Source organism: Motacilla alba, chromosome 3, assembly GCF_015832195.1.
Source record: "Motacilla alba alba isolate MOTALB_02 chromosome 3, Motacilla_alba_V1.0_pri, whole genome shotgun sequence".
Taxonomy (NCBI): Eukaryota; Metazoa; Chordata; class Aves; order Passeriformes; family Motacillidae; genus Motacilla; species Motacilla alba.
In genome coordinates, this window is record NC_052018.1 from 2,318,106 (window position 1) to 2,344,666 (window position 26,561).

The following is a 26,561-nucleotide window of genomic DNA, read 5'->3' on the forward strand; positions in this document are numbered from 1 at the left end:
ATCACTGGCAAATCTTGAGTGAATTTGCAGAGAACGCTGCTGCATTAAACAGACCTTTAAATCCAAACCTGCCTCTTAAATAAACTCATTTTTTTTGGGATCTACAAGGCAGGTAATCCTCCATCCGACACGGGGCCTCGAACTCTTTCTCCCTCAGAGAAAAACCGGAGCAGCTCTGGCACGGAGCAGCTCTGTTAACAAAGCCTCTCCATTAAACTCTGCTCTCCAGACAAAAGCCTCGTCAGCTGAGAGTCCTGAAGATCAAAGACTCAATTATTCACAGCCGGGCCGGGGCAGCTTCCCAAATCCCAAATCCCAAATCCCAAATCCCCAGCCGGGATGGGCATGGCCGGGAGCCAGAGAGCTCCGGCTCCGGCAGCGAGGCGGCTGAGAACGTCACACCTTTAACCTTCCTCTTTGGTTGGCTGATTTTGGAGAGGTTTACTGATTTTGGAGAGGCAGAGAACACAAAAAGGCCAAAAAAAAAAGAGCAGGAAGAGGTGCAGGAAGCAGCAAGCTGCAAGAAGAAGAAGATCAAAGGCACAAGCGAAGCGATCGCCAGAAAATGTGGAGGAAAGAAGGATCTAAACCAACTCAGCCACCCCAAAAAATCGGAAAGAAGGATCTAAAACAAATCAGCCATCCCATGAAATTGGAAAGATTGATATAAACCAACTCAGCCATCCCAAAAAAATGGAAAGAAGGATCTAAACCAAGTCAGTCACCCCAAAAAAATGGAAAGAAGGATCTAAACCAACTCAGCCACTCCAAAAAACCAGAAAGAAGGATCTAAACCAACTCAGCCATCCCAAAAAACTGGAAAGAAGGATCTAAACCAACTCAGCCACCCCAAAAAACCAGAAAGAAGGATCTAAACCAACTCAGCCATCCCAAAAAATCGGAAAGAAGGATCTAAACCAACTCAGCCACCCCAAAAAACTGGAAAGAAGGATCTAAACCAACTCAGCCATCCCATGGAATCGGAAAGAAGGATCTAAACCAACTCAGCCATCCCAAAAAATCGGAAAGAATGATCTAAACCAACTCAGCCACCCCAAAAAAATTGGAAAGAAGGATCTAAACCAATTCAGCCACCCCAAAAAAATGGAAAGAAGGATCTAAACCAAGTCAGCCATCCCATAAAATTGGAAAGAAGGATCTAAACCAACTCAGCCATCCCAAAAATTGGAAAGAAGGATCTAAACCAACTCAGCCACTCCAAAAAAATGGAAAGAAGGATCTAAACCAACTCAGCCACCCCAAAAAACCAGAAAGAAGGATCTAAACCAACTCAGCCATCCCAAAAAATTGGAAAGAAGGATCTAAACCAACTCAGCCACTCCAAAAAAATGGAAAGAAGGATCTAAACCAACTCAGCCACCCCAAAAAATCAGAAAGAAGGATCTAAACCAACTCAGCCACCCCAAAAATTCGGAAAGAAGGATCTAAACCAACTCAGCCATCCCAAAAAAATGGAAAGAAGGATCTAAACCAACTCAGCCATCCCAAAAAAATGGAAAGAAGGATCTAAACCAACTCAGCCATCCCAAAAAATCGGAAAGAAGGATCTAAACCAACTCAGCCATCCCAAAAAATCGGAAAGAAGGATCTAAAACAAATCAGCCATCCCACGAAATTGGAAAGATTGATATAAACCAACTCAGCCATCCCAAAAAAATGGAAAGAAAGATCTAAACCAAGTCAGCCATCCCATAAAATGGAAAGAATGATCTAAACCAACTCAGCCATCCCATAAAATGGAAAGAATGATCTAAACCAACTCAGCCATCCCATAAAATGGAAAGAATGATCTAAACCAAATCGGCCACCCCAAAAAATCGAAAAGAAGGATCTAAACCAACTCAGGCACCCCATAAAATCGGAAAGAAGGATCTAAACCAACTCAGCCACCCCATGAAATTGGAAAGAAGGATCTAAACTAACTCAACTAACTCAGCTACCTCATAAACTGGAAAGAAGGATCAAAACCAACTTAGCCACCCCAAAAACTTGCAAAGGAGGATCTAAACCAACCCATCCACCCTAAAAGACTGCCTGCAGGACATTCCAGCACTGCTCCATCCCTGGAAGTGTCCAAGGCTGGGTTGGGCTTCCACCTGGTCCTGTGGACGTGTCCCTGCCCATGGCAGGGGGTGGGACAGGGTGGGCTTTAAGGCCCCTTCCAGCCCAAACCATTCCAGGATTTTGTGATTCCTGAAGGCAAAGATGGAATAAATTACAGGGATGTTCATCATTCCCTTTCCAGGCAGGAATTATTCCCAATATCCAACCTGAACCTCTCCTGCCACAGCTTGAGGCCATTTCCTCTCATCCTGTCCCTGTTCCCTGGGAGAAATTCCAATCCCACCTGGCTGTCCCCTCATGTCAAGGAATTCCAGAGAGGAAAATTCCCTCTGGAGCCTCCTTTTCTCCAGGCTGAGCCCCTTTCCCAGCTCCCTCAGCTGCTCCTGGGGCTCCAAACCCTTCCCTGGACATGCTGCAGTCCTTCCATGTCCTTCTTGGAGGACAGAAATGTCCTGTGGAAAGACCCTCAGAGTCCTGTGGAAAGACTGGAATGTTTGGAGGGGTGGGTGGGAAAAATCAAGAATTTGAATCAGGGACCAAAGGAGTCGCGGGCCTGGAAAGATCCTGGTCTTAAGTTGGGGAAGAGCAAAGATTGGGAAGATGCAGCACCTCAAACAGATTTAACGTGTCAGAAATAACCCCTTTTTGGTGCCCTTGAGCAGCAGCAGCACAGGCCTGGGTGTCACACAGTGACACTGCTCAGTGACATCCATGAATGTAGAATTCAGCCCCAAAATGACCCCACAGGTTTCTGAAGGGAAAACTGTCACTGCAACCCCGAGGATCTCATTTAACACATCCTCACCCATTACTTAAATTACCTCCTTGATCTTGATCTTTGCCAACTCTGCTCTATCACAGGGCAGCCTGTGAAACACAGCCAGCAAGAATTCATTCAGCAGCCACAATTCCCTGTGAATAAACCCAGAATCAGGGAACAGTCTGACAAAGCAGGTGGCATCTTACTCAGCTGACATGTTTCAAAAGCTGCAGGTTTGATGATTGCCCAGAGCAGGCATTTCTGAAAGCTCAAACGCCGATTATTTGACTTTATGCTGCTCCTTCTTTTATTACAACATTTTTATTACAACATTTCAGTGTTTTCTTTATCACCAGCACTAGGACTACGACAGAGCAGTTTGGTTTCTTAGCAGCCAAGGTTCAAGCTTTCAAATCCTGAAAAAAGTTACTAAAAATACACCCATTTATTGACTAAAACACCATTTTCCACTTTTGATAAGGTAACAGTATCTATGCCTGCTAAAAGATAAGGGAGAACAACTTTTTTTTCCTCCATGAGATGCCACCGACAGATAATTCTGCTCCCTCCTGCTGTGTCACTTGGTTTAAAATCCACAATGGGATTCCTTCTGAGGTACAAACCCTGCAACACATCAGTTTTCTACTCTTTCTCAATGTTTTTACCACATTTTAACAACAAGGAATGGCTCTGACACCTGAAAACCCTCAGAAAAAAGGCAAAACACAAATGGAAGTGTCTCTGTTCAGATAAACTTCAGGCCTAATCCACTCTGAGGTAAAAAACTCAAACCACACCAGTTATTTTCTCTTTCTCAATATTTTTACCATCTTTTAACCTCCAAAAAATGGCTCTGCCACCCAAAATCCCTCCCAAGAAGAAAAGGCACAGCATAAGCACAAGTGGCTCAGTTCAGACACACTTCAGGCCCAATCAGTTCTGAGGTAAAAATCCTAAAACACACTCATTTCCTTCTCTTTTTCCTTCTCTTTCTCAGTATTTTACCATTTTTAACCCCAAGGAATGGCTCTGTCACCCAAAAACCTTTGGAAAAAAGGCCCAGCACAAGCAGAAGTGGCTCAGTTCACAGACACTTCAGGCCTCATCCATTCTGAGGTAAAAAACCCTAAAACATACCTGTTTACTCTTTTTTTCATGCCTTTACCAAGTTTTAACCCCAAGGAATGACTCTACCACTGAAAACCCTTGGAAAAAAGGCCCAGTGTGAGCAGAGCACAAGTGGCTCAGTTCAGAGACACTTCAGGCCTGATTAATTCTCAGGTAAAAACCCTACAACACACCCATTTCCTTCTCTTTTTTACTTTTCTTTCTCAATATTTTACCACATTTTAACCCCAAGGAAGGACTCTGCCATTGAAAACCCTTGGAAAAAAGGCCCAGCACGAGCACAAGTGGCTCAGTTCAGAGCCACTTCAGGCCAAATCTATTCTGAGCTAAAGAAACCCTAAACCACACTCATTTCCTTCTCTTTCTCCTTCTCTTTCTAAGTATTTTGACCACATTTTAACCCCAAGGCACGGCTCTGTCACCCAAAAACCCTTGGAAAAAAGGCCCAGTGTGAGCAGAGCACAAGTGGCTCAGTTCAGAGACACTTCAGGCCTCATCCATTCTGAGGTAAAAACCCTAAACCACACCAGTTATTTTCACTTTCTCAGTATTTTTACCACACATTTTAACCTCCAAAAAATGGCTCTGCCACCCAAAATCCCTCCCAAGAAGAAAATGCACAGGATGAGCAGGAGTGGCAAAGTTCAGACACACTTCAGGCTCAATCAGTTCTGAGGTAAAGAAACCCTAAAACACACAGAGTTCCTTCTCTTTTTCCTTCTCTTTCTCACTATTTTTACCATGTTTAAACCCCAAGGAATGGCTCTACCACTGAAAAGCCTTGGAAAAAAGGCCCAGCACGAGCACAAGTGGCTCAGTTCAGAGCCACTTCAGGCCAAATCCATTCTGAGGTAAAAAACCTAGAACACACCTGTTTCCTTCTCTTTCACAAAGTTTTTATCACATTTTAACCCATGTTTCCTTCTCTTTCTCATTGTTTTTACCACATTTTTACCCCCAAAGAATGGCTCTACCACCTCGAATCCCTCCCAAGAAGAAAAGGCACAGGATGAGCAGAATTGGCCAAGTTAAGACACACTTCAGGCCTAATCTATTCTGAGATAAAGAAACCCTAAAACACACAGATTTCCTACTCTTTTTCCTTCTCTTTCTCAGGATTTTCACCACATTTTAACCCCAAGGAATGGCTCTGCCACTGAAAACCCTTGGAAAAAAGGCCCAGCACGAACACAAGTGGCTCAGTTCAGAGACACTTCAGGCCTAACCCATTCTGAGTTAAAAAACCTAGAACACACCCGTTTCCTTCTCTTTCACAAAGTTTTTATCACATTTTAACCCATGTTTCCTTCTCTTTCTCATTGTTTTTACCACATTTTTACCCCCAAAGAATGGCTTTACCACCTAGAATCTCTCCTAAGAAGAAAAGGCCCAGCATGAGGAAGTGGCTCAGTTCAGAGACACTTCGGGCCTCATCCATTCTGAGGTAAAAAAAACCCTAAAACATACCTGTTTACTCTTTTTTTCATGCCTTTACCAAGTTTTAACCCCAAGAAATGGCTCTGCCACCCAAAAACCCTTGGAAAAAAGGCCCAGTGTGAGCAGAGCACAAGTGGCTCAGTTCAGAGACACTTTAGGCCTCATCCATTCTGAGGTAAAAAACCTAGAACACACCCGTTTCCTTCTCTTTCACAATGTTTTTATCACATTTTAACCAATGTTTCCTTCTCTTTCTCACTGTTTTTACCACATTTTTACCCCCAAAGAACGGCTTTAGCACCTAGAATCCCTCCTAAGAAGAAAAGGCCCAGCATGAGGAAGTGGCTCAGTTCAGAGACACTTCAGGCCTCATCCATTCTGAGGTAAAAAACCCTAAAACATACCTGTTTACTCCTTTTTTCATGCCTTTAGCAAGTTTTAACCCCAAGGAAGGACTCTGCCATTGAAAACCCTTGGAAAAAAGGCCCAGCATGAGCACAAGTGGCTCAGTTCAGAGACACTTCAGGCCTCATCCATTCTGAGGTAAAAAACCTAGAACACACCCGTTTCCTTCTCTTTCACAAAGTTTGTATCACATTTTAACCCATGTTTCCTTCTCTTTCTCATTGTCTTTACCACATTTTTACCCCCAAAGAATGGCTCTACCACCTAGAATCCCTCCCAAGAAGAAAAGGCCCAGCATGAGGAAGTGGCTCAGTTCAGAGACACTTCAGGCCTAACCCATTCTGAGGTAAAAACCTTAAAACACACAGATTTCCTTCTCTTTCTCAATGTTTTTACCACATTTTAACCCCAAGGAATGGCTCTGCCACCCAAAAACCCTTAGAAAAAAGGCCCAGCACGAGCACAAGTGGCTCAGTTCAGAGACACTTCGGGCCTCATCCATTCTGAGGTAAAAAAAACCCTAAAACATACCTGTTTACTCTTTTTTTCATGCCTTTACCAAGTTTTAACCCCAAGAAATGGCTCTGCCACCCAGAAACCCTTGGAAAAAAGGCCCAGTGTGAGCAGAGCACAAGTGGCTCAGTTCAGACACACTTTAGGCCTCATTCATTCTGAGGTAAAAAACCTAGAACACACCCGTTTCCTTCTCTTTCACAATATTTTTATCACATTTTAACCCATGTTTCCTTCTCTTTCTCATTGTTTTTACCACATTTTTACCCCCAAAGAATGGCTTTACCACCTAGAATCCCTCCTAAGAAGAAAAGGCCCAGCATGAGCACAAGTGGCTGAGTTCAGAGACACTTCAGGCCAAATCCATTCTGAGGTAAAAAACCTAGAACACACCTGTTTCCTTCTCTTTCACAAAGTTTTTATCACATTTTAACCCATGTTTCCTTCTCTTTCTCATTGTTTTTACCACATTTTTACCCCCAAAGAATGGCTCTACCACCTCGAATCCCTCCCAAGAAGAAAAGGCACAGGATGAGCAGAATTGGCCAAGTTAAGACACACTTCAGGCCTAATCTATTCTGAGATAAAGAAACCCTAAAACACACAGATTTCCTACTCTTTTTCCTTCTCTTTCTCAGGATTTTCACCACATTTTAACCCCAAGGAATGGCTCTGCCACTGAAAACCCTTGGAAAAAAGGCCCAGCACGAACACAAGTGGCTCAGTTCAGAGACACTTCAGGCCTAACCCATTCTGAGTTAAAAAACCTAGAACACACCCGTTTCCTTCTCTTTCACAAAGTTTTTATCACATTTTAACCCATGTTTCCTTCTCTTTCTCATTGTTTTTACCACATTTTTACCCCCAAAGAATGGCTTTACCACCTAGAATCTCTCCTAAGAAGAAAAGGCCCAGCATGAGGAAGTGGCTCAGTTCAGAGACACTTCGGGCCTCATCCATTCTGAGGTAAAAAAAACCCTAAAACATACCTGTTTACTCTTTTTTTCATGCCTTTACCAAGTTTTAACCCCAAGAAATGGCTCTGCCACCCAAAAACCCTTGGAAAAAAGGCCCAGTGTGAGCAGAGCACAAGTGGCTCAGTTCAGAGACACTTTAGGCCTCATCCATTCTGAGGTAAAAAACCTAGAACACACCCGTTTCCTTCTCTTTCACAATGTTTTTATCACATTTTAACCAATGTTTCCTTCTCTTTCTCACTGTTTTTACCACATTTTTACCCCCAAAGAACGGCTTTAGCACCTAGAATCCCTCCTAAGAAGAAAAGGCCCAGCATGAGGAAGTGGCTCAGTTCAGAGACACTTCAGGCCTCATCCATTCTGAGGTAAAAAACCCTAAAACATACCTGTTTACTCCTTTTTTCATGCCTTTAGCAAGTTTTAACCCCAAGGAAGGACTCTGCCATTGAAAACCCTTGGAAAAAAGGCCCAGCATGAGCACAAGTGGCTCAGTTCAGAGACACTTCAGGCCTCATCCATTCTGAGGTAAAAAACCTAGAACACACCCGTTTCCTTCTCTTTCACAAAGTTTGTATCACATTTTAACCCATGTTTCCTTCTCTTTCTCATTGTCTTTACCACATTTTTACCCCCAAAAAATGGCTCTACCACCTAGAATCCCTCCCAAGAAGAAAAGGCCCAGCATGAGGAAGTGGCTCAGTTCAGAGACACTTCAGGCCTAACCCATTCTGAGGTAAAAACCTTAAAACACACAGATTTCCTTCTCTTTCTCAATGTTTTTACCACATTTTAACCCCAAGGAATGGCTCTGCCACCCAAAAACCCTTAGAAAAAAGGCCCAGCACGAGCACAAGTGGCTCAGTTCAGAGACACTTCGGGCCTCATCCATTCTGAGGTAAAAAAAACCCTAAAACATACCTGTTTACTCTTTTTTTCATGCCTTTACCAAGTTTTAACCCCAAGAAATGGCTCTGCCACCCAGAAACCCTTGGAAAAAAGGCCCAGTGTGAGCAGAGCACAAGTGGCTCAGTTCAGACACACTTTAGGCCTCATTCATTCTGAGGTAAAAAACCTAGAACACACCCGTTTCCTTCTCTTTCACAATATTTTTATCACATTTTAACCCATGTTTCCTTCTCTTTCTCATTGTTTTTACCACATTTTTACCCCCAAAGAATGGCTTTACCACCTAGAATCCCTCCTAAGAAGAAAAGGCCCAGCATGAGCACAAGTGGCTGAGTTCAGAGACACTTCAGGCCTCATCCATTCTGAGGTAAAAAACCCTAAAACATACCTGTTTACTCCTTTTTTCATGCCTTTAGCAAGTTTTAACCCCAAGGAAGGACTCTGCCATTGAAAACCCTTGGAAAAAAGGCCCAGCATGAGCACAAGTGGCTCAGTTCAGAGACACTTCAGGCCTCATCCATTCTGAGGTAAAAAACACTAAAACATACCTGTTTACTCTTTTTTTCATGCCTTTACTAAGTTTTAACCCCAAGAAATGGCTCTACCACTGAAAACCCTTGGAAAAAAGGCCCAGTGTGAGCAGAGCACAAGTGGCTCAGTTCAGAGACACTTCAGGCCTGATTAATTCTCAGGTAAAAACCCTACAACACACCCATTTCCTTCTCTTTTTTACTTTTCTTTCTCAATATTTTACCATATTTTAACCCCAAGGAAGGACTCTGCCATTGAAAACCCTTGGAAAAAAGGCCCAGCACGAGCACAAGTGGCTCAGTTCAGAGCCACTTCAGGCCAAATCTATTCTGAGCTAAAGAAACCCTAAACCACACTCATTTCCTTCTCTTTTTCCTTCTCTTTCTAAGTATTTTGACCACATTTTAACCCCAAGGAATGGCTCTGTCACCCAAAAACCCTTGGAAAAAAGGCCCAGTGCTAGCACAAGTGGCTCAGTTCAGAGACACTTCAGGCCTCATCCATTCTGAGGTAAAAACCCCACAACACACCAGTTATTTTCTCTTTCTCTGTATTTTTACCACATTTTACCCCCAAAAAATGGCTCTGCCACCCAAAATCCCTCCCAAGAAGAAAAGGCACAGGACGAGCAGGAGTGGCAAAGTTCAGACACACTTCAGGCTCAATCTATTTTGAGATAAAGAAACCCTAAAACACACAGGTTTCCTTCTCTTTTTCCTTCTCTTTCTCAGTATTTTTACCAAGTTTTAACCCCAAGGAATGGCTCCACCACTGAAAACCCTTGGAAGAAAAGGCCCAGCATGAGCACAAGTGGCTCAGTTCAGAGCCACTTCAGGCCAAATCCATTCTGAGGTAAAAAACCTAGAACACACCAGTTATTTTGCATTTTATAGATTCCCTAATGTTTTTACCACATTTTAACCCATCAAACACACCCATTTCCTTCTCTTTCTCAATGTTTTTACCACATTTTAACCCCAAGGAATGGCTCTACCACTGAAAACCCTTGGAAAAAAGGCCCAGCATGAGCACAAGTGGCTGAGTTCAGAGACACTTCAGGCCTCATCCATTCTGAGGTAAAAACCCTAAACCACACTCATTTCCTTCTCTTTCTCAGTATTTTCACCACATTTTAACCCCAAGGCACGGGTCTGCCACCCAAAAACCCTTGGAAAAAAGGCTCGGCACGAGCACAAGTGGCTGAGCTCAGAGCCACTTCAGGCCTGATCCAAGCAGGATGTTTGCATGGACTAATTAACCGCCTGGCTGTAACGAGGAGCAGGGGTAGAGGCTGCTGGAGAGGGAAGAGTGGTTTGGTTTATTTTTATTTCCCTCACAGCTTCCATCAAGGACCTCTGGGCAAGGTCTGGAGGGATCCTGCCACTCCTGACAAGCAGGCCGGAGCCACGCTCCTCTCCTGCCATGCTGGGCTGATAAATGCGTAATTATCCCAAAAGCCATAATCACTGCCTGCTCTCAGACACATCCAAGCAGGTCCTGTCTTAGCTCAGGAAGCAAAAAAAAAAAAAAAAAAAAAGGACATTGAACAGAAAAAACCCTGACAAGACCTTCTCACACTGCTGGGTTTTTCGAGCCTGCGGTGTTTTCTGAGCTCCCATCCATCAAGTTCACGGCAACAGCAATTTAGAGAAGTTGTTGTTTTTTTGTTGTTTTTTTTTTTTTCGGCAACAAATTATTAGCCAGCTGTAACTGCAAACACCAGGATTAATTAACATATGCTGGAGTGAAATATTTCCAACACGGAAAATGCGTGGCTGGAACAGGAGCTGAGTTGCGACCTCTTTTTATTTTACCCACCCCCATAAAAAAAATAAATGTTTAGAGGGGGAAAAAAAAAACCAACCAAACCCAAACAAGGCTAATTTAGGCAAGGCAGTGCTTATCTCCTCCTCCCTTATGTGAGCTCTCTGCTCTTCCCAGTGAGCAGAGCCAAGTTACAGTTTGGAAATTACGGCTTTGCGTTTCTCCCAGCAGCAACACGAGGTCCCAGATTCCTCACGCTGAAATTTAGGGAGATCCGAGGCTGGAATTGCACTCCCTGATGGTTTTAGTGGTCGTGGTGTCTTTCAGGATCAGGCAGTTCCCACTGGATATTTTTCCCAAGAATTGTGTTTGGTCACTCTCAGTCTGAACATGGAAATTATTCCTTTGGATTTAATTCCCATTTCAACAACAGTTCTTGTGGCGTCAGAGAAAAATCAACGTTTATCCTTCTTTTCTCTGTGCCACTCAGGACCTCATAAATCTCTGTTATGTCTCTCTCAAATATCTTTTCCCTGCTTCCACAGCATCATTTTCCTCCTCCCTGGTTTTCAAAGGGAAGAAATGAGCAAGGTTCAAGCTGTGAACGAGTCAGCTCCATGACACCATTTCCCAGTCTTCTCTCTATTCCCATCACTGTAATTCCTCACACTGAGCTGGTTTTTTAACTAACACCAAGCACCAGGGCTGTGTTTCTCACAGTTATCAACTAAAACTTTAAAATCTTATTCCTGAGTGGCATCGGCCAACTTGGAGATGGTTGTTCTGTAGGAAAAAAAAAACAACAGGAAAAATCTCGTTTATAATCGATGCTTTATATCTCAACTGATTTTCTCCTGCCCTTTCACCACAGGTCAAAACAACCTGTTCCAGCACAGGGGCACCACTGATGACCTCCCTCCGCTGTGTTAATTGATCCTTTAATCCATTTCTTAATATCCTCCAGTAATTTCTGCACGCAAAACCTCCACTCTTTATTCCAACAATCCGGTGAAGGGTTTTTCAGAAATCAAAGTCACTGAGATTTGTCAAATGCTTCAGAGAAAGCTACAACCCCGATGTGTCATTGAAAGCATTTCTGGTAGCCAGAGGGCAGGAATTCATCTGCCACACGATGGGAACAAGAACCTCTCTGTACTCCATCTACGTAAAGAGGGAGGTGCTCTGGGGTTTTTGCAGCTGAAGAAAACAAAATCTTGTCCTGATAAATATGACTGAGCCCTGACACATCAGCTAAACACATTTTGCAATATGTCTGGAAGAGGAAAACACACGGAGTGCTCGTAAAATGTCCCATATTCAATTTATCAGGTGAGGAGGGCACAGGCTTTGCTTCACCACGAGCCAGAGAGTTTAAATCTCAGATCAATACGTGAATGTCAGGGAAAAAAACCCCAACAATTCATCTTAGATATGGTAAATCCAGCACGCCACTGATCATCCCAGCTTGGACAAAGAGATCGTGGATGAAACCACGGGATGGTTTCAACCAGACATCCCAAAGCTCCTGTCCTTGCTCCCGGGGTGCTCCCACAGATTTCCCATCTCCCTGAACTCCCACTAGCAGCGCTTGGCAATGACACCCAGAGAGAAGAAGCCGAAAAGTCATCCTGAAAGACGTGGCAAAGCCATAAAAACAAGGAAGGAATGGTTCAGAGGACCAGAAATCTGAAGCCCTGTGAAGATCTGGGCCTGCTAGAGGTGAGGGTGATGCTTCCTGTGCCAACCTGCAGCTCCTCCCCGATCCAAAATCACAGAACTGTGAATTTTTTAAGCTTGGAAAAGCCCTTTAAGCCCAACCAGCAGTGCCAAGCCCAGCATTCACCCCTGGCCCAAGCATTTCTAAACCGATTTCTTTTCAAAAGTAATAACCAGCCCTGCCAGGCTACCAGGCCCAGGCTGAACTGGGGAAAAATCCCATTTGTGAGGGATAACAACCCCAGCAGGACGATTTCCCAAACCAGTTTCTGGCTCGTGATGCAGAAGGAAAGCTGGGAACAAAGCGATGCTCAGCACAAAGAGAGAAAATTGGAGATGTTTGGAGCCCTGGTGTTTCAGACAGAAACACCAAATGCCTTTCTCAGGAGCAATTTGGGGATTTCACAGAATCACACAATCACAGAGCAGTCTGGGTTGGAAGAGACCTTAAAGATCATCTTGTCACCATCCCCTGCCATTGTCAGGGACATCTTCCACCGTCCCAGGTTGCTCCAAGTCCTGTCCAGCCTGGCCTGGAACACTTTTAGGGATGAGGCAGCCACAGCTTCTGTGGGAAAACTGTGCCAGGGCCTCCCCCCTGCCAGGGAGGAGCAATCCAAGGAATAATTTCTGTGCAGTAATCCAGGATGAACACTCACGAGTGTCTCTTTGCTTTAAGCATCTCCTTTCAGGGAGTGAAAAGCAGGAGGTCTGGGCAGCATTAAGTCAGTATTTCATTTTGGTCTCCTTTCCCTCAGCTTTGCCAGCTCTGCCACCAGTGACACACTCAGCCTGCACAGCCTGGTGGAAAACTTCCATGAGGAGATGCCCAAGATTGGTCCTTGATTTTTCTCATCTTTGCCATGCAATTACTTCAGGAAAAACTTGGGAAAAAAAAACAACCAACCCATTCTGCTGCCTGCTGCCAAATCAATACAATCAACCATTAGGTCATAACTATAAAGACAAGTTTCTCAGGGAATAGTCAATACTGAGTTGCAGGCGTGGGCTAACAAAGGATGCAGGAAGAAAAAGATTTAAAAAAAATAAAAAATCCTTACGTCTAAAATTACGGAAGAAACGACACGACAACCTCTTTTATTAAATCCGCCCTGAAATTCGAGTTTTTTTCTCGCCGTGCTTGATGAGAGAGACGGCTCTGGGTGAGACTGACACGGGCTCTGAAAAAACCCAGCTCCAATTTCAGCTCTGGTATCGGACTCTCAAAACACCCAGCTCCAATTTCAGCTCTGATATCGACTCACTGCGGCCTAAGGAAAGTTGCATATTCTTAAAAACAACCAACTTCTCAGCTGTTCCTGAGGAAAAGCACCACAAACTCAATGCCCTCAAAGTGCTGCTGCAGAAAGAAAGTGCCCGGCCCAGCCCCTTTGCTTTTGAGTTTCTTTATCCACCTCTCAAATGAGATCGAGCTCGTCCCCATCTGACTCCGCCAGAGAAAACATTTAGCTCGAGGAAGGGAAACAGCTTGATTGCTGCTTTGAGGAAACGAAGGAATTGTATCCATAAAATTATAAAGAGAGCTAATAAAAAGCAGCCATCAGCCAGAACTGCCAGTGGAGAGCCGTGGTTTAGCTCATTTTCATCTCTTGCCAAAGCAACTCCCTCACCTACAAAGACGGCGCTCCAAAAAGTGAAAAATGTGCAAATCCTCGTTTTCCCCCCAAAAAACGCTCCTGGGTTTGCTGCAGCAGCTCCAGGAGCTCCTGGTGGCTCTGCCCCAGCTCCTCCTGCTCCCTCCTGGAGAGCTCCAAGGTGCCCACAGCTCCTCCTCCACGGCACGGGGCTGCAAGGAGATGAGCTCCAAGGGCCTGGCCAAGCTCATTTTATGGTTTTACTCAACTTTTAATGGTGGTTGAGTCATTGTTTGGAAAATGATTTCAGCTTTTAGCCGCTGCAGTCGCTCAGAACCGCATCATCCTCGGGCACGGCCATCCCTCACAGCTCCAGGGACGACGTGCTGTCCCCGGGAGCAACTTCCTGGGATGGGCCGAGGTGAAATATTCCCTGCTATGGCTAAAACCCCCCTCAAACGGCACAAGCTGGATTTTAGCCAGAAATACGCAGGGAGGAGACAGGCAAAGATCACCTGTGTCTTCCCAGAGGTGGGGAAAAGCAGAGATTGGGGGTGCTGGCCTCTCCTCCCAAGGAACAAGTGACAGGACGACAGGGAACGGGCCCAAGCTGTGCCAAGGGTGGCTTAGAGTGGATATCAGGCATAATTCCATCCCTAGAAAGGCTGGAACAAGCTGTCCAGGGCAGTGGTGGAGTCACCAGGCCTGGAAGTGCTCAAAACCATGGATGTGGCACTTTGGGGACGTGGTTTAGTGCTGCTGGACTTGATGACATTTAAGATGCTTTCTAAACTTCATTATTCCATGATTCCGTGATCTGGAAAAGAGAATGGAACCCAACTCCGGAAGACACAGGAGCATCTTCCATAAAGCAAGGATTGGCACGAGCTGAAGGAGCCAGAAACGGGAGGTGGAGGTGGAAACTGCTCCTGTCCCAGCCCTCGGGGGAGCCAAGGCTCGGGGTGGGATCCTCTCACCTCATGAGGCAGCCAGAGCTGACTGCACCTCCTGTAAGGGCTCACCAGGAACGTCTGAGCAGAGCTCTGAACCCCCCCAGCTGAACCCACACCTCCCCCCCGAGCTGCCTGAGAAAAAAGGAGAGGTTTTTTCTACCCAAGGAACAAATTCCTGCGGATTTCTGAATTTTCAGAGCAGCGCACAAACTGCCTCTGGAGACGAAGCAGGCAAAGGTCGTGCAGAGAGAGTTAAAAAACGAGGTCGTGCCACAACCCGAGGCCCAGACAGAGGGTGAGCAAACCAAGGCTGCACAAACACCCTCCCAGACCTGCATTTGCAGCTTCCGAGCATCCAACTTCCCGAACTTGTGAGCCATGAAAAGAGCAGGCTCCCGGGGCTGCCACGCGTATTTCAAACCAAACAGCCTGGCACAGGGCTCCCCAAAGCCGCAGCAAAACCCCTGCTCGACACCCCCCTGGAAAATATGAAAACTAAACCTCCTTTTTTTTTCTTTCTGTTCCGCGCCGATTGCACCCACCATGTCACCAGAAAATGAGTTTTCTTTCAAATTAATTTAGCGGCGTTGAAAGGCGCGGCTCCGGGTTTACAGCGTCAATGAGGCGAGCAGAGCACAGCTGAGGGAACCATAAAGCACATCTCCCTATTTCACCAGCTCATTTCCATCCGGGCTGCGAAGCAATCTCTGCTGGAAAAGGGGAGTGCGGGTCCCCTGTCGGCGCTGCAGGGCATGGGATGATCGGCAAGGATCGTTGTCACCCTTCTGCAGCTCGGGGAAATCGGTAACGATTGGGTTTGTGCCCGCTTGGAAAATGAGAATGCAGCAGTCAGTGCTCCTGCAAGCTGCAGGGTGGTGTAAATGAGGAGGGGATTAACCCGAGGATGGCGTAAATAATGAGGGGAATGAAGCCCAAAATGTTATTCACGCACAGCACCCCGTCCTCTCCGTAAAAATTACCTCTGGATCACCGGCACAATCGGAACGAAAACCCTGTAATCATCAGGTTCAGACTCACACAGGTGGCCAAGGCCTGAATAAAGCTCCACCTCCAGCCACCAAGCCCGGCCTGGATCCCATCCCACCATGAACATTTCAGCGCAGGTCACCGGAGAACTCGTTGTGCTTTGCCAAATTACAGAGGCGCAGCAGCGGGGCAGCAAGAACGAGCAAAGTATTCCCTCTGGCAGGTGTTCAGCAGTAATTTGCTGAAAACCTACAGGAAAAAGCAGGGAAATTCATTATTTAGCTGTGACAATGTCATGACCGCTAAGGCTGATGCTGTTTCCAACAGCACGGGATAAAAGGCGGATTCAGAAATATTCCTAATTTTGGGGTGGCTCCAATTCCTGAGGAAACACCTCGGAATCCTTGGAGGAAGATGGGTTTGGTTCCAGCATCCCCACTGGAAAACCCAAAACCACACGTGGCCAAAAACGTGTGGGTTTGGCCTCCTGGTGTGTTCCATTCCAGACCGGAATATCTCCCATGCAGGAGGAGCAGTAAAAGGGCAGATAACGGGATAAGCAATCCCATTCCATGGCTGAGGAAGGAAAGAAGATGGAAAGCTCCCCGCCACGAGATTAGGATCTGATGAAATGACTTTTTGCTTAGAGAGCTTCCAAATAACATCAACTCCAGCAGTTAAGAGTTGGAAAATGCAGCAGGAAATGAGCAGCACCGGGATGGCAACAAAGGCCAGACAGCTTTGGGGTAAAATTCCATAAATCCTGCAAGATTTACGAAGGCATTTAGGGATAAACAAGCAGGTTTTAATGGTAAATATAGAATGGTTTGGGTGGGAAGGGACCTCAAAGCTCATCCCATTCCAACCTCAACACCTTCCACTACCCCAGGTTGCTCCGACCTGGCCTTGGACGCTTCCAGGGATGAGGAACCACAACCTCCCTGGGAAATCTGTGCCAGTGCCTCACCGCATCCAAAGCTGGGAACAAAGAAAATCTGCCTGTTTTTCCAGAATTATTAGGAGCTAGGCTGCAAATCTCCGGGAACAAAAGGGAATTTAGGCAGATTTTCTGCTGTAAACGATCTGGCACTAAAACAACAGCCACTTATCTCCTGCCTGGCCCGCTCGGATGTCCGGAGGGATTTGACAGACAAGCTCGGATGGATCCAGCCACGGCAATTTCCAGCGCTGCCGCCTCCTGCTATTCCCCTCCTCCTGCCAGGAGCCAGGCACGGGAGGGGACACAGGGCCGGTGAGTGCCCACATCCCAAAACTGCTGCTGGAATCAGAGCTGAACCCGGCAATTTGGAGCTTCAAGAGCCTCCCTGTCACTGCACCCACTCATTATGGAGGGGCGAGGGGTGGGAGCTGACTGTCAAAAACCGGCAATTTTTAATTTCCCACTCCCCCCGCCGGGCAGAGAAGGAGCTCCTTAAATCGCTCTCCTCCCCAAAATTCCACGGATTTGCCCCGGGGTGAGCTGCGGCAGATGAAGGGTGAGGAGCTGCCTGCTCTGGAAGCATCACCTGGAGCAGAGGGTCAAGGTAGATAAAAGGAGAACAGCAACCACTCGATGGCCCCAGCATGAATCACTGCAGAGTGACTCAAAGCCTGGCTTGTTTTTTTTGCCGGAGTCACAATTAGTTAGCACTCGGGAAGCTCAATTAAGAGACATTAGGGGAATGAGCTCCGGAATTGCAGGGCAGGCTTCTTCCCTGCCTGCAGGAGCCACGAGGTGAAATGGGTTTGCTCCGACCTCTGGCCGGGAGGATTTCTCCCTCTGGGGTCAGTGGAATTCAGGCACGGGCTCAACGTGGGGTTTGTTACCCCAGAGATTTCACGGCGTCCTAAAAGCTGAGCAAAAACCTGAATTTTGGTCTCACAGCGTCCTAAAAGCTGAGCAAAAAGGCTGAATTTTGGTCTCACAGAGTCCTAAAAGCCAAACAAAAAGGCTGAATTTTGGTCTCACAGAGTCCTAAAAGCTGAGCAAAAAGGCTGAATTTTGGTTTCAGAGAGTCCTAAAAGCTGAGCAAAAAGGCTGAATTTTGGTCTCACAGAGTCCTAAAAGCTGAGCAAAAAGGCTGAATTTTGGTCTCACAGCACCCTAAAAGCTGAGCAAAAAGGCTGAATTTTGGTTTCAGAGAGTCCTAAAAGCTGAGCAAAAAGGCTGAATTTTGGTTTCACAGCATCCTAAAAGCTGAGCAAAAAGGCTGAATTTTGGTTTCACAGCATCCTAAAAGCCGAGCAAAAAGGCTGAATTTTGGTCTCATAGAGTCCTAAAAACAGAGCAAAAAGGCTGAATTTTGGTCTCACAGCATCCTAAAAGCCGAGCAAAAAGGCTGAATTTTGGTTTCAGAGCATTCCAAAAAGCTGAGCAAAAAGGCTGAATTTTGGTTTCACAGCTTTTCCTAAAAGCCGAGCAAAAAGGCTGAATTTTGGTTTCACAGCATCCTAAAAGCTGAGCAAAAAGGCTGAATTTTGGTCTCACAGAGTCATAAAAGCTGAGCAAAAAGGCTGAATTTTGGTCTCAGAGTCCTAAAAGCCGAGCAAAAAGGCTGAATTTTGGTTTCACAGCACCCTAAAAGCCGAGCAAAAAGGCTGAATTTTGGTTTCAGAGAGTCCTAAAAGCCGAGCAAAAAGGCTGAATTTTGGTCTCACAGCGTCCTATGAGCCGAGCAAAAAGGCTGAATTTTGGTCTCACAGAGTCCTAAAAGCTGAGCAAAAAGGCTGAATTTTGGTCTCACAGCACCCTAAAAGCCGAGCAAAAAGGCTGAATTTTGGTTTCAGAGAGTCCTAAAAGCCGAGCAAAAAACCTGAATTTTGGTTTCACAGCGTCCTAAAAGCCGAGCAAAAAACCTGAATTTTGGTTTCACAGCATCCTAAAAGATGAGCAAAAAGGCTGAATTTTGGTCTCACAGCATCCTAAAAGCCAAACAAAAAGGCTGAATTTTGGTTTTACAGCACCCTAAAAGCTGAGCTAAAAGGCTGAATTTTGCTTAAAATACAACACCAGCAAGCCCAGACTGCCCTGCAGGAACCTGCCTCCCAGAAAAGGTCCTAAAGTCTTATTCGGGTAGTTTAGAACACACTTCAACTTTATAAAGCACCGTTTTTAAAAAGCAGGTTTTTTCCTCGATATTGAAAAGCAAATTTAGGCGTTGTTGAACCTTCAGAGTCACAGAATTCCAGACTGGTTTGGGTGGGAAGGGACCTTAAAGCTCATCTAGTTCCAACCCCAACACCTTCCCCTATCCCAGGTGGCTCCAGCCTGGCCTTGGACACTCCCAGGGAACCAGAGACAGCCACAAATTCTCTGGGAATTCTGTTCCCACCCTCACAGCCAAGAATTCCTTCCCAATCTCCCACCTAGCCCTGCCCTCTGCATGCAGCCACCAGGATTCCTTGGGGCAACTGCAGCTTCCATCAGAAGAATGGCTGAAATCTCTGAAATTAAGGTGGGAATTTGAGAATGGTTGGGGTTGGAGAAGCTTCTGGAGAGCCCCTCAGCCTTGAGCGGGTGGCACAGGATCACCTCCAGGTGGGATTTGAGGATCTCCAGACTCCACAACCTCTCTGCTCTGTCATCCTCCAAGTTTTTCCCTTTCCTACGCAAGGATCTTTCCACAAACCCAACCCTCTGGTAATCGCACCAAGCACGTTTGGCTTGCCAGGACAGATTTCTCTTCAGGACAGATTTCCAGCTGGGATTTAAAAAGGAAATCTGGAACTCCACATCCCATACCAAGCACGGCAGGAACTGCCAGGGTTTGTTGTTCTCCCTCAATGGATTAAGAGGTCCTAAACTCCGATTATTTACCACCTCTGCTGTCTTCTCTTTCAGCAGAACTCGGATTTGTTCCCTTCCCCAAAAAATCAATCCGGCTTTTGGGATGGCTGGAGGAAACTTCCCTCCCCCACCAGGATAATTGTGGATAAGTGCTGCCTGCTCCCCAGCTCCAGGGAGGACACAGAAAATGCTGCAACACAAAAGGAGACTCCTGGCACAGGCGATCGATGGAAATCCAAGGAAAAGGTGGAGTTGGGAGTTACTCCACCAGGAATCAAAGGCAGCAATTGCTCCTCAAGAGTTCTGGGATTCCATATGGAAAAGGAGCATTTGAAGGGACGGATGGCCCAGTCTGGGATCTGTTATGGGGACAGTTGTGTCTGCTCTGCACCTGGATGCTGTCTCAGGAATATCAGGGACAGGAGAGAGCTGAACTGCAGAGCGTGGGTTATCTCCTCACTCTCTCACACCACGGAACCCACCACACTCTTGAAGCAAAACATTGAAGATGAGAAATGATTTCTGGGTCTCTCAAGATGCTGAAATCACAGAAATCCTGACAATCGTGGAATGGTTTGGGTGGGAGGGGACCTGCAAGATGATCCAGCTCCAACCACCTGCAGGCACCTTCCATTAGATCAGGCTGCTCCAGCCTGGCCTTGGACAATTCCAGAGATCCAGGGGCAGCCACAGCTTCTCTGGGAATTCCATTCAAGGGCCACAGCCAGGAACTGCTTCCCAAATCTCACCTGATCTCTCTTTTCCCAGTGGGAAGCCATTCCCTGTGTCCTGTCCCAAGTCCCTCTCCAGCTCTCCTGGCGCCCCTTCGGGCTCTGAGCTCTCCCTGGATCCTTCTGTTCCCCGGGTGAACCCCCCCAGCTCTCCCAGCCCGGCTCAGGAGGAGAAGCCAGAGCTGCTGGTGCAGTCCCGGGAGCTGCAGGGATGCAGATCCCTGATTTCCCTGCTTTTCCCGAAGCTCTCCTCGGGTCTGTTCCCTCATTAGGAGTCAGCTCCCGGCTGCTGCTGCGGTGACTCACGGCGGTGGCAGCTCAATAAGCCCAGCACCCCTCATGACTCACGGGTCAGGTGAGAGGAGCAGCGATTCTCATTTGCATGTGCATTTTTTTACACCTTCTCCGGGCTCTGATTGTCCTCAGCCAAGAGCAAAAGCAGCCGCAATCAACTCAACAACTCGGGCCTTGATGGGAGCAGCTCCCGGGCAAAGATGAGTTTCTCCAGGGGGAGAAAAAAAATCCATCCCAGCAGCAGATTCTTTGGCGATTGTGAAATCTTTAATAATTGCAAACCTGCTCCACGGGGAGGGAAGCTTATCAGCGAGCCCACAGCCCGGCCTGACAGGCACCCAGAAGGGCCCAGAAATTCTTAAGTGGAGCTCTCAGTGAGAAAAATTAAAACTTCTCAGTCCTCTCAGCACACGAAAACAAAGATCCCCCCCGGCTCTGCAATTCTTCACCCACTCCTCGGCCAACCTATTTCTCAAGCAAACCCAAGCACCTCGAGCAAAGATTTCTGTCTGAAGGGTGTAAAAAAGTGTTTATTACCCCAAAAGGGAGGTGCTGCAGAAATATTAAAACCCAGGGAATTAATTTCCTTCCTCGGCCCTCAATGGAAAAAGCCTGGAAGTTTCCCTGTTTATCTTTGCAAAGCCCACGCTTTTGCTCGATGAGTTCACACATTTATCTGCAAGAAAAAACAGAATTTCAGGGGATTTCAGGTGAAATCCGAGCTGGTTTGAGGGATAATTCCTTTACCCCGTCCCAGTGAGGGACAGGATCCACCTCCACGGCAGGCTCTGGCCGTGCTGCTGTGCTGGGAGCTGTACGGAATCACATCCTTTTGATCAGATTAGCTGGCACCAGGAGCCTCAGAGGGCTGATGGAGATGAAGCATCACAAGAAGAAAATTGAAAATTACGTCGGCAGGAGGGTGCCAGATTGATGATCCCTCGGGCCGGGTCGGCGCGTCGCTGTCAGCGCGACAGCAGAGCACGGGGTTGGCACAAAAACCAGAAATTACTGGGTAAAAACGGGGAAAATCTGGGTTTGGAGCAAGCTGGGAGAGTGGAAGGTGTCCCTGTCTGTGGCAGGAATGGATTAAGGTCCCTTCCAACCCAAAGCACGCCAGGAATCTGTGATTCTCTGCTGGCTGAAGGTCCTTTCCCACAGGAAGCAGCCTCTGTATAAAATCGAAACTTCAAGAATGATTTGCCCAAGAAATAAATCCTCCAGAAGATCCCAGGGTGCTGCTGAGTGCAGTGCCCACAGCACCCAACAGGAAAACGCTCTCAGAACTCCTCAGCCATGAGAATGGTGCCAAAAATCCCCACAACAGCCCCTGGAGCTGGAGATTTTCCAAGAAACTTCTGGATCATCCCACAGATCCCCACAGCAGGTGGTGTGGCCACTGCCAGCATCTCCCTTCAGTTTCATCTGTAATTTCGAGGGGTTTTTCCCTTGCTGCCTGTTCTCTGCTCCTCCACGCTCCTGTGTTTCCATCCAGGTAGGTTTGTGACCCACCAGGATCCAGGGATTGACCAGGATGCCACCAGGGAGGAGATCTGGGAGCTGGTGCCGGCAGCAAGGCCCTGGCAAACAGCAACAACCTGGCTGAAGGTCCTTTCCCTCAGGAAGCAATTTCTGTTCAAAATCAAAACTTCAAGAATGATTTGCCCAAGAAATAAATCCTCCAGAAGATCCCAGGCAGATCCCAGGATGCTGCTGAGTGCAGTGCCCACAGCACACAACAGGGAAAATGCTCTCAGAGCTCCTCTCAGCCTCTGCTGGAAGTGCTGAAGGAGCTGAATCCTGGCCACAAAAAGAAATCAATTCAGCCTTGACTGTTCAGCTCAAGTGTCACTGACCGTCCCAACCAACGCTGCAGTGACACAGTGCAACCGCCGAGCTCCAGAAGCACAAAAAGCAAAAGCTCTGATTCATCTCCAGCCCCATTTTCTGCACCTCTCCAACACGGAGGAAATGCAACTCCAGTAACTCCCACAGAACTCCATTTACCAAGCGCTTCGAGCGAGTTTTACGTTAAAAATATAAACCTTTATTTATCTGCTGAGGAGCCCACACTCTGCCAGGGCAGGATTTCTGTCACCCTGCTCGATCTGGGCTGCTCTGACTCCACGGAGTCACTTTGGCTTTAAAATCGCTGTGGCAGAAACAGTTCCCTTATTATCTGCAGAGCAAAGGCCAGGCTGCTTGGAAAATTATTTTAGGCCCAAGAAAATCAGTTAAGACACCTGCAGCAGGAAAAAAAAATAAAAATATGGGCTTCCCACACCGTGAATCGCAGGAGTGACTTGAATGGACAACCTGCAACCACCACCCCCCTTCCCTGAGGGAGCCGCGTCCTTCAGAAACTCTTTGCCCAACTTGTTTGCTATTTTATCTCGATAAAACCCACTTGGAAAGAGCAGCAGGGTGCTTTTTGTTTGGTCTTTGAGCGACGAGAGGTGGGAGGAAAAAAAAAAAAGCAAAAAAAAAAAAAAGCAAATAAAAGAAGTGTTTGGTGCCCTCCAGAGGAAAAAGAGAATTAAGTCGCAGCTTTGAGATACAAAGCACTGGTTCTGAAATCACTTCTGCTGGAGATTACGGTTCTAAAATCACTTCTCTTGGAGGTGACAGTTCTAAAATCACTTCTGTTGCAGGTGACAGCTCTAAAATCACTTCTCCTGGGCTGGATAATGCCACAAATAAAAACCCACGGCGACACGGCGGCAAACCCAACCCGCCCAAGGGACGCTCGCTCATTTAACAACTCCAAAACAACCAAACCTCCCTTTTTTTTTGTCCACCAAGCACTGAAAATTCAGAATTTCCTGTGCCTGGATGGTTTGTGAGCCGTTCCAACGAGAATGTGACACCCAAGGAGCAGGTTTGGGGCTGGAAGGGGCCGGGAGCGCTGACGCTCTCGGGGCTGAGTCATTGGTGACGTCCCAGGCAGGAGCAGCTCCCCCTCCCCAGCTGCAGGCAATAAATAAAGAATAAATCAAGAATAAAATCCCGTGGCCGTGGCATTCGTCACAAGCCCGAATCAGGGTGATGAGGCGTGACAGAGCTGCCTGCAATGCCAAAAAAAAAATGAAGAGGAAAAGTTTGGTTTTTCCTGCGCTTCCCGGGGCGTGCCCGGCGCTGCTCCGCAGAGCTGGAAATACTCAGCGCCCCAAAAACCACATCTTTTCCATAAAAAATTAAAAAAATAAGATTTTCCTCATTGTTTTCAAAGAATAAACAGTCGAAACTGGAAATAATTCCTGACCTGACAGCCTCTGCCACGTTGTTGGAAGTGTGACCCGACAAGGCGTCGTGCAGGTTCCGGATGAAATAATCTCTGTAATCCTCAGGTAAAGCCATGAAAGTCCCACCCATCACGATGAATTCCACTTTGTCCACGCTGTGGCCCAGCTGCTTCAGCTGAAAAATTAAATATATCACGGGAAAAGAACCATCAGTTGGGGATTTCTCTGTAATCCTTGATTTTCTGAAGCTGCGTTTCCTTTTTTTGGTTGTTTTAGGAGTGAGGAATTAATTTTGTACAGTTTTCTTATGATCATTTTATTTAAAAAGAAACCCTCAAAAGTGATTTTTTTTTCTCAGTGCAGGTATTGAACCAATTGTAGAGGGTTTTCCTGAAAAATCAGAATTATTCGAGTGACAGGTTCCAGTTTGAAACGACCTAAATGGGGCTAAAAAGCAAAAATCATTCCTTGAATCTCCTTTAATCCATGTAAAACAAACTCTCCTTAAAATCCTGAGGGAGAAAAGCCTGAATTCATGGAGAATTTTCCAATGGATTTGGAGATAAAGAAAAAAAACTGAGCAAAGCAGAACAGGATTGAGAAACTTTTCACACCCAGCTCTCCAACAAACACCCAAATAAAGAGATTTTGGATTATTTATTAAAAATCAGGTGTAGCACAGCAGAGGCCTTGAGGAGAGGTTCAAAACTCACCATGTTCTTGAATGGAAATGAGAGTTGGACAGTTAAAAATGTATCAATTGAAATTTTTGCAGCTCGCCAGTGTAAGAAATTGAAATAATTTTGATTTTTTTTTGCATCCCAAACTCAAGGAAAAACGTACCTGCTCCACTCTGTGCCTCGTCTGGAGGTAGGGATCGTAGCGAGCTCGGATGGCCCTCATGGATGTTGGCTGAAAAAAACACCCCAAAATTCATTTTAGAAACGTTTTTCCCAAAAAAAAACCAGCATAAAAAAAATCAAAACGCTAAAAAACTTCAAAACTTCAAACCCTGATTGACCCAAAGCCTCCAAACTCACAACCCAAAACTCTGTAAAATTGTAAATACGAATTTGGCTCCTCAAACCCTTTAAAAAAATGCAACATTTTTACCCCGAGATGGCAACAGGAGCTAAAAGCACCAAAATTATTTCTATTTTAGTGTTCTCCAAGCTAAAAAAACCTCTGCAGCGAGTCACAGAAGTTACCAAAACCACAAAGTGTTTTTACAAATTCCTCAGGCAGCATCTCCTAGACTCGGTCTGGGCTTCAAATATTCCTAAATTAAATTTATTCCTTCAATTAAAATCCCTGAAAGCTCTTTTTTTTTTAATCACCAGCTGATGGAAGCCTATTTGTAATATTTTAAAGAGGTTTTTAAGCCCTTTTTGTACCCTGGTATCTCCCGTTTTTTCCTGTTTAAATCATTGAGGTAACACCAGCCAAAATTCCTATTTAAAAGGAATTTTCACCCAATTAATCCAGGATTTTACCTCATTTTCCTGCTTCCTACCACAACTTTTGAGTTTTTTTGGTTCAAACCGGTCACAATAATTCAGTCGCAAAGCTCTGATAAACTTTCTCCAGATCCCAGGGAGGAAAGAGTTTCATTTCATTAACAGTTAAAAATAAGGATTTTTTTTTTTACCAAAATTTCTGCTTTTTTTAAAATCCTGTAGGAACCTCTCCATATCTGGGTTTGAAGAGCCTTTTAAAACAATTTTTAACTCGTCATTAATTACTGTAATTAAGAATTTCACCCCGAGGCTTTGAGCTGCTTCGGAACCCGAAGTTTATTTTGGTTTTATTGGGATTTTTGTGTTTCTTTCTGGATTTATTGCTGCAGCGCGAGCGAGCTGCAGAAACAAAGCCCAGCCTAACCCAAAGCCGGGCTTAAGGAATGTTGGAATAACAAAAAATGAGGGAAAAAATAAAGAAATCAGAACCTCATAGCCTGTGTAGGACTGGGTGGAATATTCAAAATCAGAGTCAGGCCCCCCTGGGCAGTACCTGCAGGGGAAAAAACAGAAAAAACAGGAATTAAACTCAAAATTCCAATTATTTTGGTGATGTCCAGGAACGCTGGGAGGAGCTGAGCCCATCTGTGTTTACGGACACTAAACGGACGGTGCAAGAAATGAAAATTTAATTAATTTAAATTAATTTTAATGAGAATGGGATGTGCAGAACCAGCTCAGATCAGCGAGACTTTCCGGAAGCAAAATCCATGACAATATTTCTGGGATATTCCGTGATTTTAGGGAGCAGCCATAAAGTTTTGGGGCAAAAGTTACACACAGATAAAGTGATTTTAATAAAAAAATAATTTCACGATTTGAGTGTTTTCCATCACTTTATTCCATGCAGAATATCAATTTTTTTTTGGCATGGAGAGCTGTAAAATTGAAAGATCACCATCCACTTTCCCAGAAATTCAGGGAATTTTAACATTTTGATGGTGTTTTTTTTTTTTCCTGAGCTTAGGGATGCTTTTTTTTAAAAAACCAAAATATTCCAAAGATGAATTCAGGCTCCAGCAGGAAAGGTGAGGGAGCATCCAGGGAATTTTCCTGATGGAGCAGATCCCACCTCCACCAATCAATCCTGTTTGGGATAATTGAGATTTTATTCCCTGATAATTGATTTATTTCCTCACTGCCAGCTCACCCCACCATCATAATTAATTAGAAATTAATTATTAAATCGCCATGCCCACATTAATTTGCTGGCAAAGGGTTTGTGCAGTCCAA

At 45.7% G+C, this 26,561-nt stretch overlaps 1 protein-coding gene across 1 annotated transcript in view; it reads right to left on the reverse strand.

The window, feature by feature from the left end:
* The window catches only part of ELP3 (elongator acetyltransferase complex subunit 3), a 107,702-nt gene that overhangs the window by 71,018 nt on the left and 10,123 nt on the right, over nt 1–26,561 (reverse strand). Inside the window, exons 5-7 of the mRNA XM_038132552.1 lie at nt 25,758–25,821; nt 24,655–24,723; nt 23,832–23,986 (exon numbers count right to left, since the gene is read on the reverse strand). Coding sequence (XP_037988480.1) covers nt 23,832–23,986; nt 24,655–24,723; nt 25,758–25,821 — 288 coding nt within the window. The remainder of the gene's footprint in view (nt 1–23,831; nt 23,987–24,654; nt 24,724–25,757; nt 25,822–26,561) is intronic.